This window comes from Pezoporus flaviventris, unplaced genomic scaffold (assembly GCF_033815535.1).
Source record: "Pezoporus flaviventris isolate CSIRO_AGI_PZ_B2104156 unplaced genomic scaffold, CSIRO_AGI_Pfla_v1 ptg000078l, whole genome shotgun sequence".
Classification (NCBI taxonomy): Eukaryota; Metazoa; Chordata; class Aves; order Psittaciformes; family Psittacidae; genus Pezoporus; species Pezoporus flaviventris.
In genome coordinates this window covers 2,236,180-2,254,432 of record NW_026892626.1, presented here as the reverse complement: position 1 = coordinate 2,254,432, position 18,253 = coordinate 2,236,180, and the positions used below count along the sequence as shown (strand labels likewise).

At 50.3% G+C, this 18,253-nt stretch overlaps 1 protein-coding gene across 5 annotated transcripts in view; it reads left to right on the top strand.

Moving 5' to 3' along the window:
• The window catches only part of RAB11FIP3 (RAB11 family interacting protein 3), a 78,126-nt gene that overhangs the window by 30,518 nt on the left and 29,355 nt on the right, over positions 1-18,253 (top strand). For 3 of the 5 annotated variants that reach the window (XM_061473684.1, XM_061473685.1, XM_061473686.1), the window contains one exon: positions 9,076-9,167. In XM_061473684.1, the coding sequence (XP_061329668.1) occupies positions 9,076-9,167 (92 nt within the window). Of the gene's footprint in view, positions 1-9,075; positions 9,168-15,716; positions 15,874-16,566; positions 16,787-18,253 lie in introns of those variants that run through there. The other 2 variants (XM_061473688.1, XM_061473687.1) reach the window with 2 other exon arrangements.

The window sequence follows — 18,253 nt, the reverse complement described above, 5'->3', positions numbered from 1 at the left end:
TGGGCTGTGCTGGCTCTGGAGGGCACCCCATGTGTCGAGAGAAATCTTGTGTCTGACCACAGCTCACTTCATCTTGATCCTGTTCTGCCTGTACCAAGCAGGGTACTCTCCTGGGTTGGTGCCTGTATGCCTTGGATACCTCTGATCATCTTTCCCAAGTGCATACAGTTGGACTGCTCCTGTACATGCCTAGCCATTGGGCAGCTTATTTTTCCTTCTGACAGGAAAACCTCCTGCTCACAAGGTGCCTAGTGCTGACCTCGCTGGTCAGAGGTTGACAGGGTGGTGGTGAAGGACTCATATCTCCTCTTGCAGTGCAATGTGTGCACAACAGGGTGGCTTCGCTCTGTGCTGTTCTTGTGACTTGGGGAGCAGAGCTGTACTGAGCTGTGACTCGCCTTCTCCCATCGTAAAATCCCAGACTGGTTTGGGCTGGAAGGGACCTTAAAGCTCACCCAGTTCCAACCCCCTGCCACAGGCAGGGACACCTTCCACTAGACCAGGTTGCTCCAAGCCCCTTCCAACCTGGCCTTGAACACTGCCAGGGATGGGGCAGCCACAGCTTCTCTGAGCACCCTGTGCCAGCGCCTCAGCACCCTCACAGGGAAGAACTGCTACCTAAGAGCTCATCTCAGTCTCCCCTGTTTCAGTTAAAACCCTTTACCCCTTGTCCTGTTTGTACAGGCCCTGATGAAGAGTCCCTCTCCAGCACCCTTGTAAGCTCTTCAGATACTGGAAGGCTGCTATGAGGTCTCCACGCAGCCTTCTCTTCTTCAGGCTGAACAGACCCAGTGTTTTCAGCCTGTCTTCATATGGGAGGTTTTCCAGCCCCTGATCATCCTCGTGGCCTCCTCTGGACTTGCTCCAACAGTTCCATTTTCTTCTTATGTTGAGGACACCAGAACTGCACACAGTGCTGCAAGTGAGGTCTCACAAGAGAGCTTCTCTTCTTGCTTGGTTTTGAAGACCGTTTTTGTTCTGCATGTAGCTTTACTAATGCAGGTGATGGTTACAGAAAGCTCAACAGAGATAACGTGGTGACTTCTAATGCAAGCACTCCTGTTGAGGTAGGAGCTGGGCAATGTTGTGTTTGTAACCTCTCAGTCCCTTGGTTCTCTTCTCAGAGACCTTACATTCTGGATTTACAAAGTCTAATGCTTTTCCTCAGCTGTCCTCCTTCCCTCTGCAAGAGACTGATCAGGCACAAATAACAGCCATAAATTTTCTTCTGGCCTCCAAAATGTTTCCAAAACCTTTAAAAGCTGTCCCAGTGAGTTTTATTAAATGTTGATATTCCCAGGAATTAGTGACTGAAGCGCTGATGATGCCTGCTGGTGCCTGTGTTGTGCAGTTCGTGCATTTGGAGTGCTGAGTTGTCACTGATGTATAGGGGCAGGAAGGAGGGGCTGTCCACCTGCACCATACCTCTGCCACCATCCGCCTCGCTTTGGGGAATCTTACACTAGAAAAAGGATTAAACCCCACTCTTACAGGACCCCCTCCATTTGTTTTCTGTTGGGCAAAGTTTCTTTTGGAGAAGCCGGTTGGAGCAAAAGCACTTCAAAAAGTATAACTGCCCTCTCCTTCAGTGGCGCGTGGGACACAGGCTCATTCGAGAAGGGATTGTTTGGCAATGTTGGGAGGAACAGGGATGGGTATTCAATCGTGAGAGCCTTCAGGAGCATTTCCCTGTTAATCTGCATGGCTTTCAAGGGACTTTGAAGGACAAGGACTCCGAACTGCACTACTATGGCCAGTTGCAGGAGGGCAGACTGGCTGCTTGATACTCCCTGTGACAGACAGGACACTTGAGCAGCACAACCATCACTTAAGAGATAGCTCAGAAGTGTGAAATGCTGCAGTGGGGAGAATTCTTCCTGCAGGAATAGTTTGATGTCTCTTCATCTCTTATGGTTTGGGGTTTTTTCCTCCTTAATTCTGGCCAGGACCTAGCCTCTGATCTCAGGCTTGCCTACTTTATAAATGACTGTATTTTGGTTTTACTAATGGCTTTGTAACTTACTTTTTACTTCATAGAACTCTAATGTTTGACAAGAGTCCAGCCGCTGGCTTCCCAAAGGTCGTGTATACATTGAGTGTGCTCAGTTAGCTAAGTTAAGATGTTCTGTTGCGTGCATAGCTGCATGCACTCTTCCAAGAGGTCCTGCCTCAGACTTATCACAGAACAGGGATTAAAGCTGTTGGTTGCAAAATCCAGCTTTGTTTCCTGAAACAGAGAGCTGTCAGAAGTAGCAGACACCAGGAAGGAGATGGAGGACACCATAGAATCCCAGACTGGTTTGGGTTGGAAGGGACTTTAAAGCTCATCCAGTTCCAACCCCCTGCCACGGGCAGGGACACCTTCCACTAGATCAGTTGCTCCAAGCCCCGTCCAACCTGGCCTTGAACACTGCCAGGGATGGGGCAGCCACAGCTTCTCTGGGCACCCTGTGCCAGTGCCTCAGCACCCTCACAGGGAAGAGCTTCTGCCTTAAATCTAACCCGAACTTCTCCTGCTTTAGCTTGAACCCGTTACCCCTTGTCCTATCACTACAGTCCTTGATGAAGAGTACTTTTCCAGCATCCTTGTAAGTCCTTTTCAGATACTGGAAGCTGCCATGAGGTCTCTGCGTAGCTTCCCTTTCCAGGCTGAGCAGCCACTATTTGCTCAGCCTGACTCCTCACAGGGCACCCTGTGCTATTTTGGAGGCTTTATCTCTTGGCCTTTTTTGGTGTTGCATCATGAAGTGGCTCTGAACCACTTGCTGGTGACCATGAGCCTGCTCCTGGTTTTTCACCTGCCCAGCAGTGAGCCTTTGTTCTAGGCTGACACAAGTCTGGAGCAATTTGGGCTGATCTTGATGGCTAGCACACACTGAGAAGACACTGAGAAGTCGTGTGTTAAACTCAGTACCAATCCCAGGTGTGTTACTGGTGGCTTCCTGCCTCTTGTCCTTCACCACAGCAGAGGCAGCAGTGCTCACTTGGGCTCTGAGATGAAGTCAGGGCAGCTGTATTTATGCTTTCAAAGCACTTGGATGCCATGAAGTTAATTCTCTTTCTTATGTCTTTAGATGGAATGTCTATACAAAGCTTGAGGGTCTGCACTGTGTGAAGAGGATCAGAAGGAATATGGGATAAGCACCAATCCATGAGCTGTGATATTCAGGAAGCGAAGGACTGCTAAAAGCTCATTAGTTGAGAGGAGCTTGGATGAAGGTTGTGTAAGCAACCTTAATTCTGATGCTGCCTCCCAGGAGCCTAAGCTTGCCACTCCATTATTCTGTTGTGTAGTTTTGGGTTGTTAAATGTTGGTAACTTCAGCACTTCCGTAAGTGCTGCTGGCTCCTTGTCCCACCTCTGGGAGAGTCAGCAGGTTGAGCTACAGAAAGCTGCTCTTTCCAGCAATGAGCAGTACCACTGCTTCCCATGTGAGCATCAGATGATAAATGTGCTCCTGGGTCATGTATGGAAAGCAAAAGGGTGGATGGTTGGGGTGCTGTTAGCTTGGGCCTGCATGGACTAACACCACAGTGTCGAGCTTCAATGGAAGCACCAGACCCTGCGCTGCCACTGGAAGTACTGGGCAGGGGCTTCCCCTCTGTCTGTTTGTTCTGGATGCAAGATCCTCCTAAATGTCTGTAACCTTTTCATACTCAGTTGTGTGTCCTTTCTGCCACCTTATTTTCAACCAGCATGCCCAGTTAAGGGAGCTTGGTTTATATTGGTAGTCCTCTCTTAAGCCAACTGTAATTTTATCTTGCCTCTTGCCCCTTTTTTTGGGGTCGGTTTTGTTCCATTCCTGTAGGTTCCAAGCCTTATCCTGTGTTGAATAAATCAGGTCTGTTAGCTGCATATAATCCATACTGTTCCGTTCACTCTGAGTTTGTGGCTCTGTGTCTTGCAGTGGTATGTACAGTGTGTGTTGGCAGATGACTTAAATACTTCTGAAAGGCTCTGTTTTTCTAGGTCATTCATTTATGAAGCCGATAAAACTGGCTCTGTTTCTGACCTGTGTGTCACTACTGTACCCACAGCTCTTCACTCAAGGTGCCTTTTCACTGAAATCCTGTCTTCTGAAAGCAGTTTTTAGAATCTATTTCAGGAGCTTTCTATACCCCGGGACTTCTGTTCCTGTCACTCTACACTCGGTCCATTTCTTGAAAAGCCCAGGTTACCATTGCACAGCCGAGCCCTTTGGAAGCACAGTGAGAAATGAAGGGGGTATTTCTGGCTGCTGCAAGAGCTCAGCGCATGTGTAGCCCCACAAGGAGCCCAGGACCTGTCCTGCTTGTTCTCTAGCTGTGTGTATGCTGTACATCCAGGATAAACCACTGTGGAGGTGGCTGTGTGTCTGCTGTTGGCAGTGCTGCTCCACGGAGCTGCCCTGTGGCTCTAGAGGCTCAACAGACACTGGACAGAGGTTGCCCTCGTCTTGCAGTTGACTTGAAACAGTGAATGCTCTGCTTCAGCATGCAGATGTGTTCGGGCAGAGATGGTCCTTGTCAGAAGCTTTACACACAGTAATGTTTGAGTGTTTGGATGATGATTTCAAATGCTGGGAGGAATGAGGCCCGGTTAATAGGGCTTGGAGCAACCTGCTGTAATGGAAGGTGTCCCTGCCTATGGCAGGGGATTGCAACTGGATGAGCTTTAAGGTCCCTTCAACCCAAACCAGTCTGGGATCTTAAGAATAGAGGGAGATGCAGGGTTTAGTGCATTGGCATAAGCCAGCAAGAAACAGGGCAGCAGTGGGGAACACAGAAAACCAAATGTGTGTGAGACAAAGGCTGACTGATCAAAGCTGGGCTCCTGGCAACAGTTGTATGACAGCAGATCTCCATCTCCCAAGTGACAGGTGTGGTCAATGCGATAGGCTCAGGAGGTGGTGAGCTCAGTGGAGTTTGAATGAGCATATGCTGGGCAATGGAAAGCTACAAGGCAGGGATGGGAAAGGTGTCAGAAGGATGCTGCACATGCTTCATAGTAGACTTAATTTGTTTTTTTTTTTCATATATTTTGTTACCTTCTAAATTCACCTTACCCTCACTGGATGATACAATACATGTGTCTGGTCTTACTGCTCAAAATTACATCTATCTCAGCCACATAACCCTGTTAGAACAGTTCTGCCACAATAGTTCAACTAAAGCTTATCCAGATGGCTGCCCACATGTTCCAGTGAAATTAGTGCAATTAATTTGGGCAAAAGACCTAGCATATTGCTTATGGCCTTTTTGCAGGAAAATTGTGGGGCAGAAAGGTTCCCTGGAGGGTGTCTTTAATCCTGACTTTTAGCTTTGAGATTTTTGGCTGTACATGGATATAATCGAACTAGCAGTGGGAGTGCTGGATAGAGTGGAAACTGCAGGAGGAACGATAGAACATGAGGTTGGAAGGGACCTCAGGGATCATCTGGTCCAACCTTTCTAAGCAAAGCATGATATAGGCTAGATGTCCCAGCACCCTGTCCAGCTGAATATTAACAGTGTCCAATGCTGGGGAATCTACCAGTTCCCTGGGGAGGTTATTACAAAACAGAGTCTCCATCTTCTTTGTAGCCACACTTTAAATGCTGGAACGTGGCAGTAAGGTTTCCCTTGAGCCTTCTTTTCTCTAGGCTGAACAAACCCAGCACTCAGCCTTCCCAGTCCTTGGATCATCAAGCCGGTGACAGCACTCAGGTGAGAGGACAAGAGGCAGTTGGTCCCTACTGACATCCACATCTCTGGCAAAAGCTGTGATTTTGAGCAGTGTTGGAAAGAGGTGACTCAGGGTTTGCTGAGCACATGGACTGTCAAAGAGGAGGAATTGGGGCCTAAATGGGGCTGACAAGAAACCTGGAGAACGGCTTTGGACAAGGGCCTGTAGGGACAGGACAAGGGGGAATGGCTTTAACATGACAGAGGGGAGATTGAGATGAGGCAGAAGCTCTTCCCTGTGAGGGTGCTGAGACACTGGCACAGGGTGCCCAGAGAAGCTGTGGCTGCCCCATCCCTGGCAGTGTTCAAGGCCAGGTTGGATGGGGATTGGAGCAACCTGGTCTGGTGGAAGGTGTCCCTGTCCATGGCAGGGGGCTGGAACTGGATGAGCTTTAAAGTCCCTTCCAACCCAAACCAGTCTGTGAGTCCGTAAGGAAAGAGGTCAAGTGAAATCAGGGATGGATGTAAGAGAGGAAACCACGCTCTGTGGTGTGGGCAGTATGGAGAAGGGCATGTGAGGGAGAGGAGGGTGTCAGCCAGGATTTGGCTTTGAGATCCAAAGAGGAGAGTAGAGGGAATCTGAGCGTTTGTGCTCACCACATGCTGCTGGAGCCAGGGCTGTGTGGTGCTGCTGATGCCCATGGCCATCCTCCTGTGCTTAGTGGTGCAGGGTGGGAGAAGAGCGGCCGGAGCCCTCAGCTTTCTCCGTGTGCCTCCTCCTGCACCTGCAGGAGGGTGCTCTGCTCACGGGGGGGTGCCAGTTGAGCAGCAAAGGTCGCTTCATTTCTTTTTAATTCTCTTCTGGACAGGAATTTGAAAGCTTAATGCAGCCTATTGTGCTGGGAGATGTGCAGGCAAGTTCTCCATGGCAACTCTCCCTATACACAAAGCACCATATGGCTTTTTCGGAGGGGGAGGGAATAAACTGAGCAGAAAAGTCACCCTTTGTTTGTGGTGGTGTTTGTCTTTGCTCTCTGAGGTGGAGCACAGGGAAGTGGAAACACTGAGTGCTGTCTCCTGGGCATGGCTTCTGCTGGCCATGCCGCCAGCAAGGCTGCAGGTAAGTTCTCAAGTGGCCTTTCCTTGCTTTTTACAGTGGAGGTTCTGTAAAATACACCCTGCCTGTGCAGAGAACCCCTCTGTAGCCACTGTCACATTCACCCCCACACCAAGAAGCACCCAAAGGGCTGGGATGGCTCCAGGAGCACGTGGTTTGGGCAAGAGATGCCCATGAGGCAGCTGATGGCAGGGAGCTGTTTGTGCGCCATCTCCCCACGTGTTACAGCCCTGCTTCCAAAGGGAGCTGGAAGCCTTAACTTGACTGTAAATCCTTACTTTTCAAGTCCCTTTGGAAGGGATGAGCAGAATAAATACCTTCATCGGTGTTGGTAGGAAAGCAGGAAGCTTCAGTGTGTCTGCTTGGAGGGGGAGGAAGAGAAATGATAGGGGGGAAAAAAACAGAAGGGAGCAGCCTGTGCCTCATTTCGCTGCCTTTGGCGTGCTCTGCGGGTCTCAGGGTTGCACTGAGAACACTGAAAGTGGCCTTGCAGGTGTGTTGCCTGGCCAAGGTGTGGGATGAGGCACTGGCAGCTTGGCTGGAATCTTGCTGCTGTCAGATCAGGGAATCATATGCATTGTAGATGAGTGTTTGTGCTGTGTGGAGAGGAGAGCAGAGCTGTCACCAGGGCTTGTTCAGGGGGGCACATGGTACAGGGCAGAGCCTGGGTTTGATTTATGGCCAGAGGCCCAGACCTGGGTCAGGGGAGGGCTCTTTTCTCATGCTCAGCTTCTTCCTCACCTCCAAGGGCTGCCAAGTACCCATCAGGTTCATGGCCCCAGTGTCTCCTGTTTTCATTGAGTGTTATCTGGAAAAGGCACTGGGGAGGGTGTTTGGGTGGCAGGGAGTGTGCACCTTACTCTGTCCTGTGCCCTGACCATATCATAGAATCCCAGACTGGTTTGGGTTGGAAGGGACCTTAAAGCTCACCCAGTTCCAACCCCCTGCCATAAGCAGGGACACCTTTCACTAGACCAGGCTGCTTCAAGCCCCGTCCAACCTGGCCTTGAGCACTGCCAGGGATGGGGCAGCAACAGCTTCTCTGGGCACCCTGTGCCAGTGCCTCAGCACCCTCACAGGGAACACCTTTGGCTTCATATCCAACGTAAATCTCCCCTCTGTCAGTTTGAAGCCCTCACCCCTTATCCCTTGACTTCATACCAGAAGTACAGATCCCTTAATGAAAAATTGCATTTCTTGCTACCTGAGATGGACCCAAAGTGGGAGCCCTGGCTATGACTCCATGGGGAGTCCCTCCTGTTGAGGAAGCTGAGTGTGATCCTGTCTGGGTGGCTGTGCGAAACGTGTGACTTAATGAATTCCTTTGGTTGGGCTTGGGTTCAAGTCACACAATGTGGCTGTGCTGCCAGCCTGCTGGGAAGCCACCAACCTGCAGACCCTGCTTCCATAGCTCTGCTCCCATCATCTGCCTCAAGCAGCCAGGAAAGGAAGGCCTTTCCGTCCACAAATCCGGGTGATGGCCGAGCTTTCCTAGAGCACTGACATAATGACTCCTCCTGCCCAGCCAAGTCTATTGATATCAGGCAGCCCTAGTGCTTCAATGTTTGCAGCTCCAAGGCATGTGGTTCTGAGCCTGCTATTTATTTTGGGACTGCAGCATCTGATCTGGATTTGGTGTTTCCAGCCTGTGATCTGGGTCGTGTGCTGGATTGGGCATTAGCTGTTGCTGGAGGGAGCATGGGGAATTCACGCTGCCTTTCCTCTGTGGAAGGGCTCAGAAATGCTGCTCCTCTGCTGCAGATGGGTGTTTGGGGGCGGGAGGGGTGATTTTTTTTGTAAAGAAATCTCCTTGAAAACCTCCTATTTTCCCATCTGCCTGTGAGGATGGCTCCTGATGTGGCTGGCCACGGGAGGAGCAGTAGATGATAAAAGCTTTGGTGCAGCCTGCTTTCTCTGCGGTTCCCATGGTAGTTGGCTGTCACACATAGATCTAATGTATTCCCTACCCACAGAAGGATTAAAGCCTTCTGGGAGAAGACTAAGAGGAAGCAGGAAACGGAGGTAGGGAAGAAACCAGGAAAAGGAGTGGAGACCATGGCGACGTAGGGATGAATCCATCAGAGCAGCAAGGAGCCTCGTAGGACCTTTGCCAGGAAGCAGCCAGCCCAAGTGCCTTCCACCAGAGCTGGTGGTGGGATGTCTGGAAGCAGAGGTCCTCGCTGAAAGCTGAAGGCATTGGTGTGTGCAAAAGGAGATTCCTGTCCTGCTGCTGTCATGTTTCCCAAAACCATCCTTCACTTGAGGATGCGGGTTTCCTTTTGGTGATTCTCTTTCTTCTCTTATCTTCCTCTGCAGATCCCGACAGCCAGTTATATGATATGGGATATACCCCTGAGGAGGAAGCCCCGGCCTGTCCTGATGAGTTTGATGACTTTGTCACGTTTGAGGCAAGTATGAGCGCTGTTGGCTTCCATAGACATTGGCTGTATATAGTGTGAGGCTTGAGCATGGAGGGTTTGGCTGGGGGAGATGAGTATTTGCTCTCACGGGGATCAGGGATACTTAACATGTCATAAAGACAAAGCTTTTAATCTGAGGGCGACTGGCCCAGGGAATTTGCACCAAGAATTTGGATCTGTTTCAGTAAAAATTGGTGTTCAAGCAGAACCCTACAGCTAGTGCTAGTTTAGCCTGCAGAGCATGGTGTCCTGGGTGAAAGAGGGGCAGCGCTAGCAATGTGGGAAGGGTGCTTGCTGCTGTTGTCTTTGTCTTAGTAATGGATTTGCTGAGGTTGGAGACCCTGAGCCTGATTTTGAGATGTCCAAGCCAGGAGCCTGCTGGAGACGCACAGCGGTGCAGTTGGACATTGGCACTTAGTGCTCTTTGGCCAGTAAGAGGCAGAGCAGAAGACAAAAATGTAGATTTTTTCCTTATTATTCTTGGGCTTGATCAAGGATGCGGATCTGACATGGTGTTTTTTCCTTCTGTTAGAGTTACAGCCTCCATTCTTGTTTCCTCCAGTAATCCTTAGCACGCAAGTGTATCACAGTGAAGTCCCATATCTGCTCTCCCCAGGCAGAAAGGAAGCTGCTCCTGCTGTGCCCTACTGTCTGTGTTTTATGAGCCTTTGGGCTTTGCTTGGAAGGCTTTCTCCATTTCTCCTCCATGCCTTCCAGCCTGGAGCCAAAGGTGCTGCAGGTGCCTTCAGAGCAAAGAGCTGGCTGGCTCCCTAGTCCAGCATGGGGACTGAGAGCTTCTTTCTGCTTTTCCTTTTGTAAACTTTCCTCTTCAGGTTTTTGACTCTTGTGTCTTGGTAGCCTGGATGTTTTCATCACACAAATTGTTACTTGCAAAGGGACTCCCAGCTTCCTTTATATTTGCGTGCAAATATCCATGTCTGCTTTGTGTAGTCTGTAGTATGTTGTTTGTGACTTCTTGATAAAAGGCTCAAGCTATTCTTTTGAGTTTTCGAAGTATAAACTGGGTGTTGGGCAACTGCTCTTCCCCATGTCAGTTAGAAGGTCCATCACTGGAGATGGCTACAAGCTCTGACAGTTGACCAGGTCATCATCCCATTTCCCAACCAAGCAGTGGTTTTCTTGAGCTGATTGCCAGCTCTTGTGATGAAGTCAAGGGACCTGCAGTGTCACCCTGAGCAAGTCTCATATTCCCTTAGGACTGCTTGGATAAATACAGGCTTAAGAGCTGGCTTCCTCCCCCAGAAAGCTTTCATGGGCATGTTGAATATTAGATTGTTTTTCCTTTTTGAGAGAGAGTTACACAAGCCAGGAATAGCTGTGCAGAAAGGGGCACAGGAAGGCAGGAGGGGAGGTGGGTTTTCATGTTCTCTGTCCGGCACAAGGTCACAATTGTGCTTTTTTTATCCACTGGACTGAGCAGTTTGGAGGCTGCGACAGTCGCAGTGCTCATGCTGGCAAGGGCTTCTGCTTTCTGCTTCTCAGACCTGCGTCAAGGGATGGTCTTCTCTGAGATTCAGAGTTAGGGATGTTTTCTAAGGGCTAATTTAACACAGATGAGCTCTGTCAGTGCTGCAAGCTATTCTGGGCAGGAATACCAACAAGCTGGGTGTGTGCCCCGCTGGGATGAAATAATTCTGCTGCTGGGCCATCATTTCCTTGATATGACAAGGTGACCCAAAGGAGAAAAGGTGCTGAGTCCTGAAATCTCCTTCTGAGAAAGATGTAAATGGATTCTCACGTGGAATTCAGGGCAATCATCTAAAGATCAGAGCTCTGTTGGTGTCTACGTTTAATATGCCGTGGAAGAATTACCCCTGTTGTCTTGGATACATGATCTGAAATAATTTCCAGCCTGCAAGGATTTCGTAGAGGTTTAGCAAATGAGAACATGACCAAGAAATACCGCTCAGCATTGCGTGTGTAAAAATAAACTGGTGTCTTGGGGCGTGCGGTGTTTTGTTCTTGTTCGGCTGAGCCATGAGCTCCCAACGTGTCTTTTATTCCACATGTCCTGTAATGCTGTACCTTGGAAAGCTTGAGCTGTTTCAGGGAGGGGGAGATGAGAGAAGCTGGATGGGGGAATGAGGAAGCAACCTGCTGGGAGCAGCAGATGAGTGTTTTTCACTGAAGCACTGTGCAAAAGAGCTGCAGGAGGGCTCCGGCAGGCTCCTTGTCATTAGGTGCCTCAGGCTGCTACTCTAGGAACCATTAATACAGAAAACAGATAAATGGCCTTTTCCAGTATATATTCCACCTTGCTTGGATTCGTCTGGAAGAGAGGGCAGGGAAAGAGCACCTTTCAAAAGCGAAGACGTTGCCTTTCCTCCGAGCAGAGCTCTCATGCCACCAAAAAGCAGTTTGTATCCTCAAATGTACCCATTTCAGCCCTGAAACCTGCTGCTAAACATGCAGCTAAACATGACATCTTCTTTCTCAGCCCCCAAAACACAGCTGGTGGGTTCAGGCAGTGGCTGAGCCCCTCTTGTTCTGCCAGGGCCATGGGGTGAAGAAGCACAGCTTGTGTCACATCAGAGGACCTTTGGAGGGAGCTGAAGGAGAGGTGCTGCATTTGCTTTGCCATGGTACTGGGAGTAGTTGGGGTTACTGGATTTGCAGTATCAGCCTGGTCCTCCTTAAGCAACACAAAATTGCAGTGGCTTGAGTGCTTGGCTCTTACAAGTGTTGGGGCCTTGATGGAGAGCTTTTCTTCTAAATGTTTGTTCAAACAAGTGTAAACAAGTGCTTTAAGCAGTCTAAATGAAAATGTCTTCTCTCAGTTAATACGATTACTCTTGTTGGTGACTCAGCCCCTCTTCTGGTGGCTGTCAGCAGTGGGAGCTGAACATCTGTGGAAAACCCTGAGCACCCACTATTGGTGTCTGCAGCCAGTGTTTGCTCTACAGGGAGCAGAACCAACACTTCATCTTCCATTAAAGGCGTTAAAACCTCTCGAAGGGGGCAAGACCTTGGCACTTCACACAGGGACCTTTGTAATGTCGGGTACGGCCACAGTTCAGCCATACCCGACTCCCAGTGTGGCATGGAGCCCCTGGCTCTTGTTGCACCTTTCCAGGTCTGTCCAGCAGACTGGTCTGGCTGTTAAACTGTTCTCGAAGAGGATTTCTGGTAGCATGGCTTCACTGTGACAGTGGCTCGAGGGCAGTGAAACTACAGAGGCCTCAGTTCCTGCATCCACTGGCTGCCACCTGCATCCAGCTGTGGCAATCCCTAGTGCTCCACTGCCACACGTGCAAGAGGAATCTCATCCCTATACACCCCCTCCCGAGCAGGGAGAGCATCACCTCAGTAAGGGTTCCTGCCTGCAGCCCCCAGGTAGTGTTTCTCCCTGCCCAAGGTGGATGCAGGGCAGCTGGTGTCAAGCTTTGTACTTACACAGGGAAACGCCACCAAAAAATAATGACAGCGTCTCTGGCTACGCTGCTTTGTAAAACTGTGCCAAGGGAGCCTGGAGTCTGTCAACACACTGGAGTGCTCGCCTGCTTTCCCCCAGGTTGGGTTTGTGCAGCTAGTGCTGACTAACTGCAAGGTAGGAGTTATCCTTGCCTCGCGTGCAAGCTCCCATGAAGCTTGTGACTCAGTTCTGAGGTACACGGACTCATTTACAATGCTCTGCAGGGGGACAAGGAGAACTTGGAGTTAGCTTTCATGATACCTGCTGTGCTTATGGATGAGCCCACTTGAGCAATGCAGAGCAGCAAGACTGACTCTCCCAGCATGAAAGCAAGCCACAAAACTTTGGCATGCTGCTGGAGTTATGCTAGGGGTGCTGAGTCCAGCTCTGGAGTCCTCAGTGCAGGAAAGACGTGGATCTGTTGGAGAGGGTCCAGAGGAGGGCCACAGAGATAATCAGAGGGATGGAGCATCTCTCCTATGAGGAAAGGCTGAGAGAGTTGGGGTTGTTCAGCCTGGAGAAGAGAAGGCTCTGGGGAGACCTTACTGTGGCTTTTCAGTACTTAAAAGGGGCTTGTAAGAAAGACAGGGAGAGACTTTTTAGCAGGGCCTGTTGCGGCAGGATGAGGGGTGATGGTTTTAAACTAAAAGAGGGAGATTGAGGCTGGACATCAGGAAGAAATTCTTTACAATGAGGGTTGTAAAATCCTGGCACAAGTTGCCCAGAGAGGTGGTGGATGCCCCATCCCTGGAGACATTCAAGGCCAGGCTGGATGTGGTTATGGGCAACCTGATGTAGTTGAAGATGTCCCTGCTCATTGTGGGAGGGTTGGACTAGATGAGCTTTGGAGGTCCCTCCTATTCTATGATTCCATGAAGATGTGTAGCTGTAGGTAAGGCTGGAGGAGAGGCAGGGCCGGTTCAAGGCTGTGCTGTGCTCCATAAAGACTGACCGGGAGCACAATAAATAGCACAAGTGCTGGGTTTAGCCACGGGAACTCGTGCTTTGGGGCAGCAAGGTCATAGGAAGACCCTTTTTTGAGACCTCAGGACAGGGCAGCCAAAAGCCCCGTGTATGAGGGGCTGGGGATGCAGTGCAGCGCTGTGCGGTGCTGTGTGCCTGGTGCAGAGCTGTTGCCATCTGCTGGGCAGCCGCTGTGGCTCCGCTCAGAAGCGGCCAGGAGAATGCATCCCGTGCAGGCGTGCACAGCCATGGGAGGGGAGCTGTGCTTTCTGAGAGCAGCAGCCCTGACCAGACACGCAGCAATGCTATGACCAGGTGTGCATGGGCACCCTGCGAGCAGCAGCTCACACAGCACAGCTGGAGTGGATCTGGGAAGTGAAATGGTTGTTGGTGAGGTCCCACATCCAGTTGTGCATGTTCTGGGAGGATGGGCCACTCCAGGCACAGCTGAAAGAACTGTTGCCTCTGTTAAAGTTGGAATTTCATTTAGTGTGGAGCAATTGAATTTAATGCTTTTTGAAAGACAAAAGGTATCAGAGTGAGACAATTTTAAGTGAGATAGGCCTTGAGCCAATCTGGTGTAGTGGAAGGTGTCCCTGCCTATGGCACAGGATTGGAACTGGAGGAGCTTTAAGGTCCCTTCAAACCCAAACCAGTCTGGGATTCTCTATTTGCCTTCCCCTAAGGCAGAGAGCTGTGCCTGGTGGGCACAGAGTATTTGGACTTATGTATTTTCTGCTTCTTCTGCTTTGCAATCCCCAGCAGCATCTCCATACCACTGTTACCAGCAGATGCATGTCTACTAGATGCCAACTAGTCTGAAAAGATGGGGTGAAGCTTTGCAGCCCTCAAATGCAATCTGCCTCCTATCTGTCCAGGAGCTTGCAGGGCCAGGACAGGTTCAGCTCAGGCCTGGGGCTCAGCTCACCAGCTCTCCCAGGGAAAATGTGTCCCTGACCGCACTAAGGCAGGAATGAAGGTCTGCAGTGCTTTGCCACGTGGCACCGCTGTACCACCACAGCGACAGTGGGGATGGGAAGATGGAGATGACACAGCAGCATTAAAGACAGCAGCTTTTCCACCCCTTGGCTCAGGCTTTCCTTACCAGTGCTGTTCCCCTGTCTGGAAGGACTGGCCTCAACAGGCTTCTGGTCACAGAGCTAACCCAGAAGCATCGGCATGTCTGAATGAAAGAAAATCACAAATCCTTCTCCAGTTTGGCTGCTGGAATTGCTGTTAATTTTGTCAGCAACAGCTCTGCACTTGAAATCTTGTAGGTGGCCACAGGGCTGTGAAACACAACTGATATAGTTTGTCTGCTCATCTTCCTATCCCCTGGGGAAGCATGTGGAGCCCTGAGCCATGTCCCACTGTCCCCAAAGCCTTTCTGCTCCCTTGCGTGGGGAGGTGAAGGAGCTGCCCATCCTGTTCGCAGACTTCATAGCAAACAAGTGAACAGTCTGTATTCTGTTTGTATTGACTAGGCACAAGCAAATGCAGTAATCAGGTTCCTAAATCTCCTGAACTGAACTCCAAAATCAGTCCGTGGTGATAACTTGGTAACAAAAAGCCTGGAAATACCAAAGGAATTCATCTATTCAATATATTCGTATATATAGACAAAGCACTGCTTAGAGGAAAGGATGGGAGTGTGATGTGTCCCTGAAGGCAGGACTGCAGGGTCAGGGTGAGAAATTTCTTTGCTGGTGGTGAAAGATTCCAGTTGGAGTGTTTGCCCTGCGCAAAACAGGCTGGAAGGAGACTGGAAAGAGACTGGAAAATAAAGACCTTGAAGCCTTATCTGGAACTGTGAGCGCAGTGCATGGGACCAAGAAATGGAGTGGGGCTGCAGCACACCGAGCAGGCCAAGCCATGGTGCAAGCAGAGGTATCTCAATAAGAGTTTGAAGAGTGAAACTGGCAGTGGTTGCGGCTTCCTCATTAGCTTTGCTGTAGGGGTACCTGTCGTTGGGCCCCTCACAGTGGTGCCAGGCCTTCCCTGAGATCTCAGAGCACAGAGGAGCTGTGAGAGCAGAAGGGCAGTGACCTGCTCAGCTGAGTAGCAGATGCGGACAGGGCAAGGAGGAGAGCTCAGGTTAAAGCATAACTCTGCTGCTGCTGTGCTTGTTAGCAGCAGTCCCTGGTCTTACTGGACTCACACAGAAGGTCAGCTGGTTATCAAGGTACAAGACACTGCCAGTGTTGCTGAGTCATAGGTTCTGCTTGGGGCATTGTGCTTCAGGAAGGATGTGGCCCAGAGGAGAGAAAGGACAACTCGGAGAAAATGTGATTTGGGAAGGTAATGGAAGGAAATAAGTTTATTTATGCTGACAGGCACAACTGGGGGAGCTGGAGGTTTGAAATACGTGAAGATTCTATAGAGAGGAAACAGAGAAACCCCTCAAAACTCCTGGGTTTGAGTGGTGCATTGCAAACCATGTGCTGTCAAGGATGTTGGCTCTGTGCACCAGCAGCTGCTGGGGGGAAGGAGGATGCTGTGGATCTGGTCTCCCTGTGGATCAGGTCACCCTGTGGCTCTGATGGAGCTCCTGCGTTCACAGAAGGCACCTGCCTGGGTGAGGGCACTGAGGAGCTGGGGCTGTGGTGGGGTTGGTGTGTTTGTAAGCTCAGTTAAGCACCCATGACCGAAGCACCAGCCCTGCTCTGTGGTCAATATCATCATCATGTATCACAGATTGCTGCCCGAGTCACCCAGAGGGTGATTGTGATTGCCCCTGAGCTTCCCCTGCTGATCATAGCAAGCCTGCTTTATTTTTCTATTTGTAGCTCTAAGGAAGGAATTCGTCATTTAGCGCTTAAATATTCACCAGAGCTATCAGGAAGGGTGAGATAAGCCATGGAAGCCTCTATAGGTCCTCTTCCAAATGAACCTTTTGCATTGGTGATGGTTTCATGGGCGGAAGTGTACAGGGCTGAATGCTGTGTGGGGCTTCGCAAGTATGCTTTTATTTTGGTACTCACATAAGGAGGAGGGCTGCAGTCTCAGGGCAGGGAAGTGTGTGTTAGCTCCCGTCTCCTTATCGTGAAGGCTGGGAGGTCAGGAACAAAAGGCGCTCTGTTCCGAACCGGCGCTGAGCCGCTAAGTCTCATGCCTGGAGTCTCCTGGACTTTGCTTCCCTCCTGCCTTGCAGAAGCAGCCGGCAGCTCCTGGAGCTGGGTTTGACTTGGGCAACGAGGCGATGTGTCCACAGGTGGGTTTTGAGTGCTAACATGAAGTAAGTATTTCTAGAGGGATCGCTCTTGGCCCTGGAGGTGCTGGGGAGAGGCAGAGTAGCATCAGGCTGGGTCACTTGTTTTCTTACTGAGTGTGTTGGTGTGTGTGATGTATCCTTCCTCCCTGTAATCCATGGGGTGTGTGCGCATGATGGATCTTCACATTCCTCTCTGCCTGGCTCTTCTTGGGGGAGCTGGACTGGGAGGGATGGTAGCTCAGGTTTTTGGGGTGCTGAGGTCAGTCTGCACAATCTGGTGTGTTGTGCACTGGGATTTGGGTTTGTTTTTTGAGGGAGGTGGGTGTTTTCAGTTTGTCCCAATGGATGCAGTGCATGCTTATCTTGCCCAGTCTTAAAGGGTGTAATTGAGTGTAGCATTCTCAAAACCCAGCTTCAGGAGCTGTGTTGTAAAACTTGCCTTCACCCGAGGCTGAGCACAGGCTGATGGCAGGGTCTGATGTGGGATCATTCAGAGGTGTCTGGACCACTGCTGGTGCTGGAGGCTGAGCTGCTGTGAGGTGTTTCAGGGCTTTGGGGCTTTGTATTACCATAGACTCAGGTGAGACTGTAAACGTAACTCCCTTCTCCCTGGCTTTGAACTGGTTTAAAGCCAATGTAAGGACAGGTTGCCTGCTGCAGGACTTGGCTGATGCCTCAGTACTATTAGCTGTGGAAGCTACCTCTGTGCTGTCAGGTCCTGCACCAATTAGTGGGATGCTCTTCATCTCATCTCCTTTTGGTCTGAGCCTGTCCCACAGCTCTGGTGGGTCTCCGGGTGTTCATGGGGCCAGCATTGGCTTGGCTCCAGGCAGGGCAGCATTCTGAGCCTGATACTGGCACCAGGGCCCTGGCTGCAGTCAGGAGAGGGTGTCCTTGAGGGTGTTTTCTGTAGCTGGTCTGTCCTGTGTGCAGTCAGAGCTGGTGTTCATCATAAATAGGCTCATCCTTGCTGGGAAAACAGAGTTGTTTCTCCTGTTCCTCTCCCCTCACTTCCCTTCCTGACCTGAGTGTTTGTGGCCAAGGACATCAGAGCTTTGGGATGCTGGGGTGGCTCTGGGCACAAGCAGGGACCAGCCCTGCAGAAAATGCCTGGGAGGAACTTCCCTGGGAGCCAGACTTTGCCCTTCTCTCCAAGGTAACACCTTGCAGGTGATTCCCAATAGTTATGTTTCCTCTCCTCATACTCCTTTTAATGAAGATGGGTTTTAATAGCACTTTACAACACTTAATCAAATGGTCTTTATTCCAACATGCAATCAAGTGCCTGGAATAGATGAACTGCTTCTGGGGAAGCCTCCTGAAGGTGCTTGATCATCTCACCAGTTTTATCAGGGTACACTGCTTCAACCCAGTGCGGATTTTGTCCCTTTATTTCCTTTTCATCCATTTATTTCCTGTTTCCTTTAGAAGCAGCAGGGCTCACCACTGGGCAGAGCTGAGCCTGGA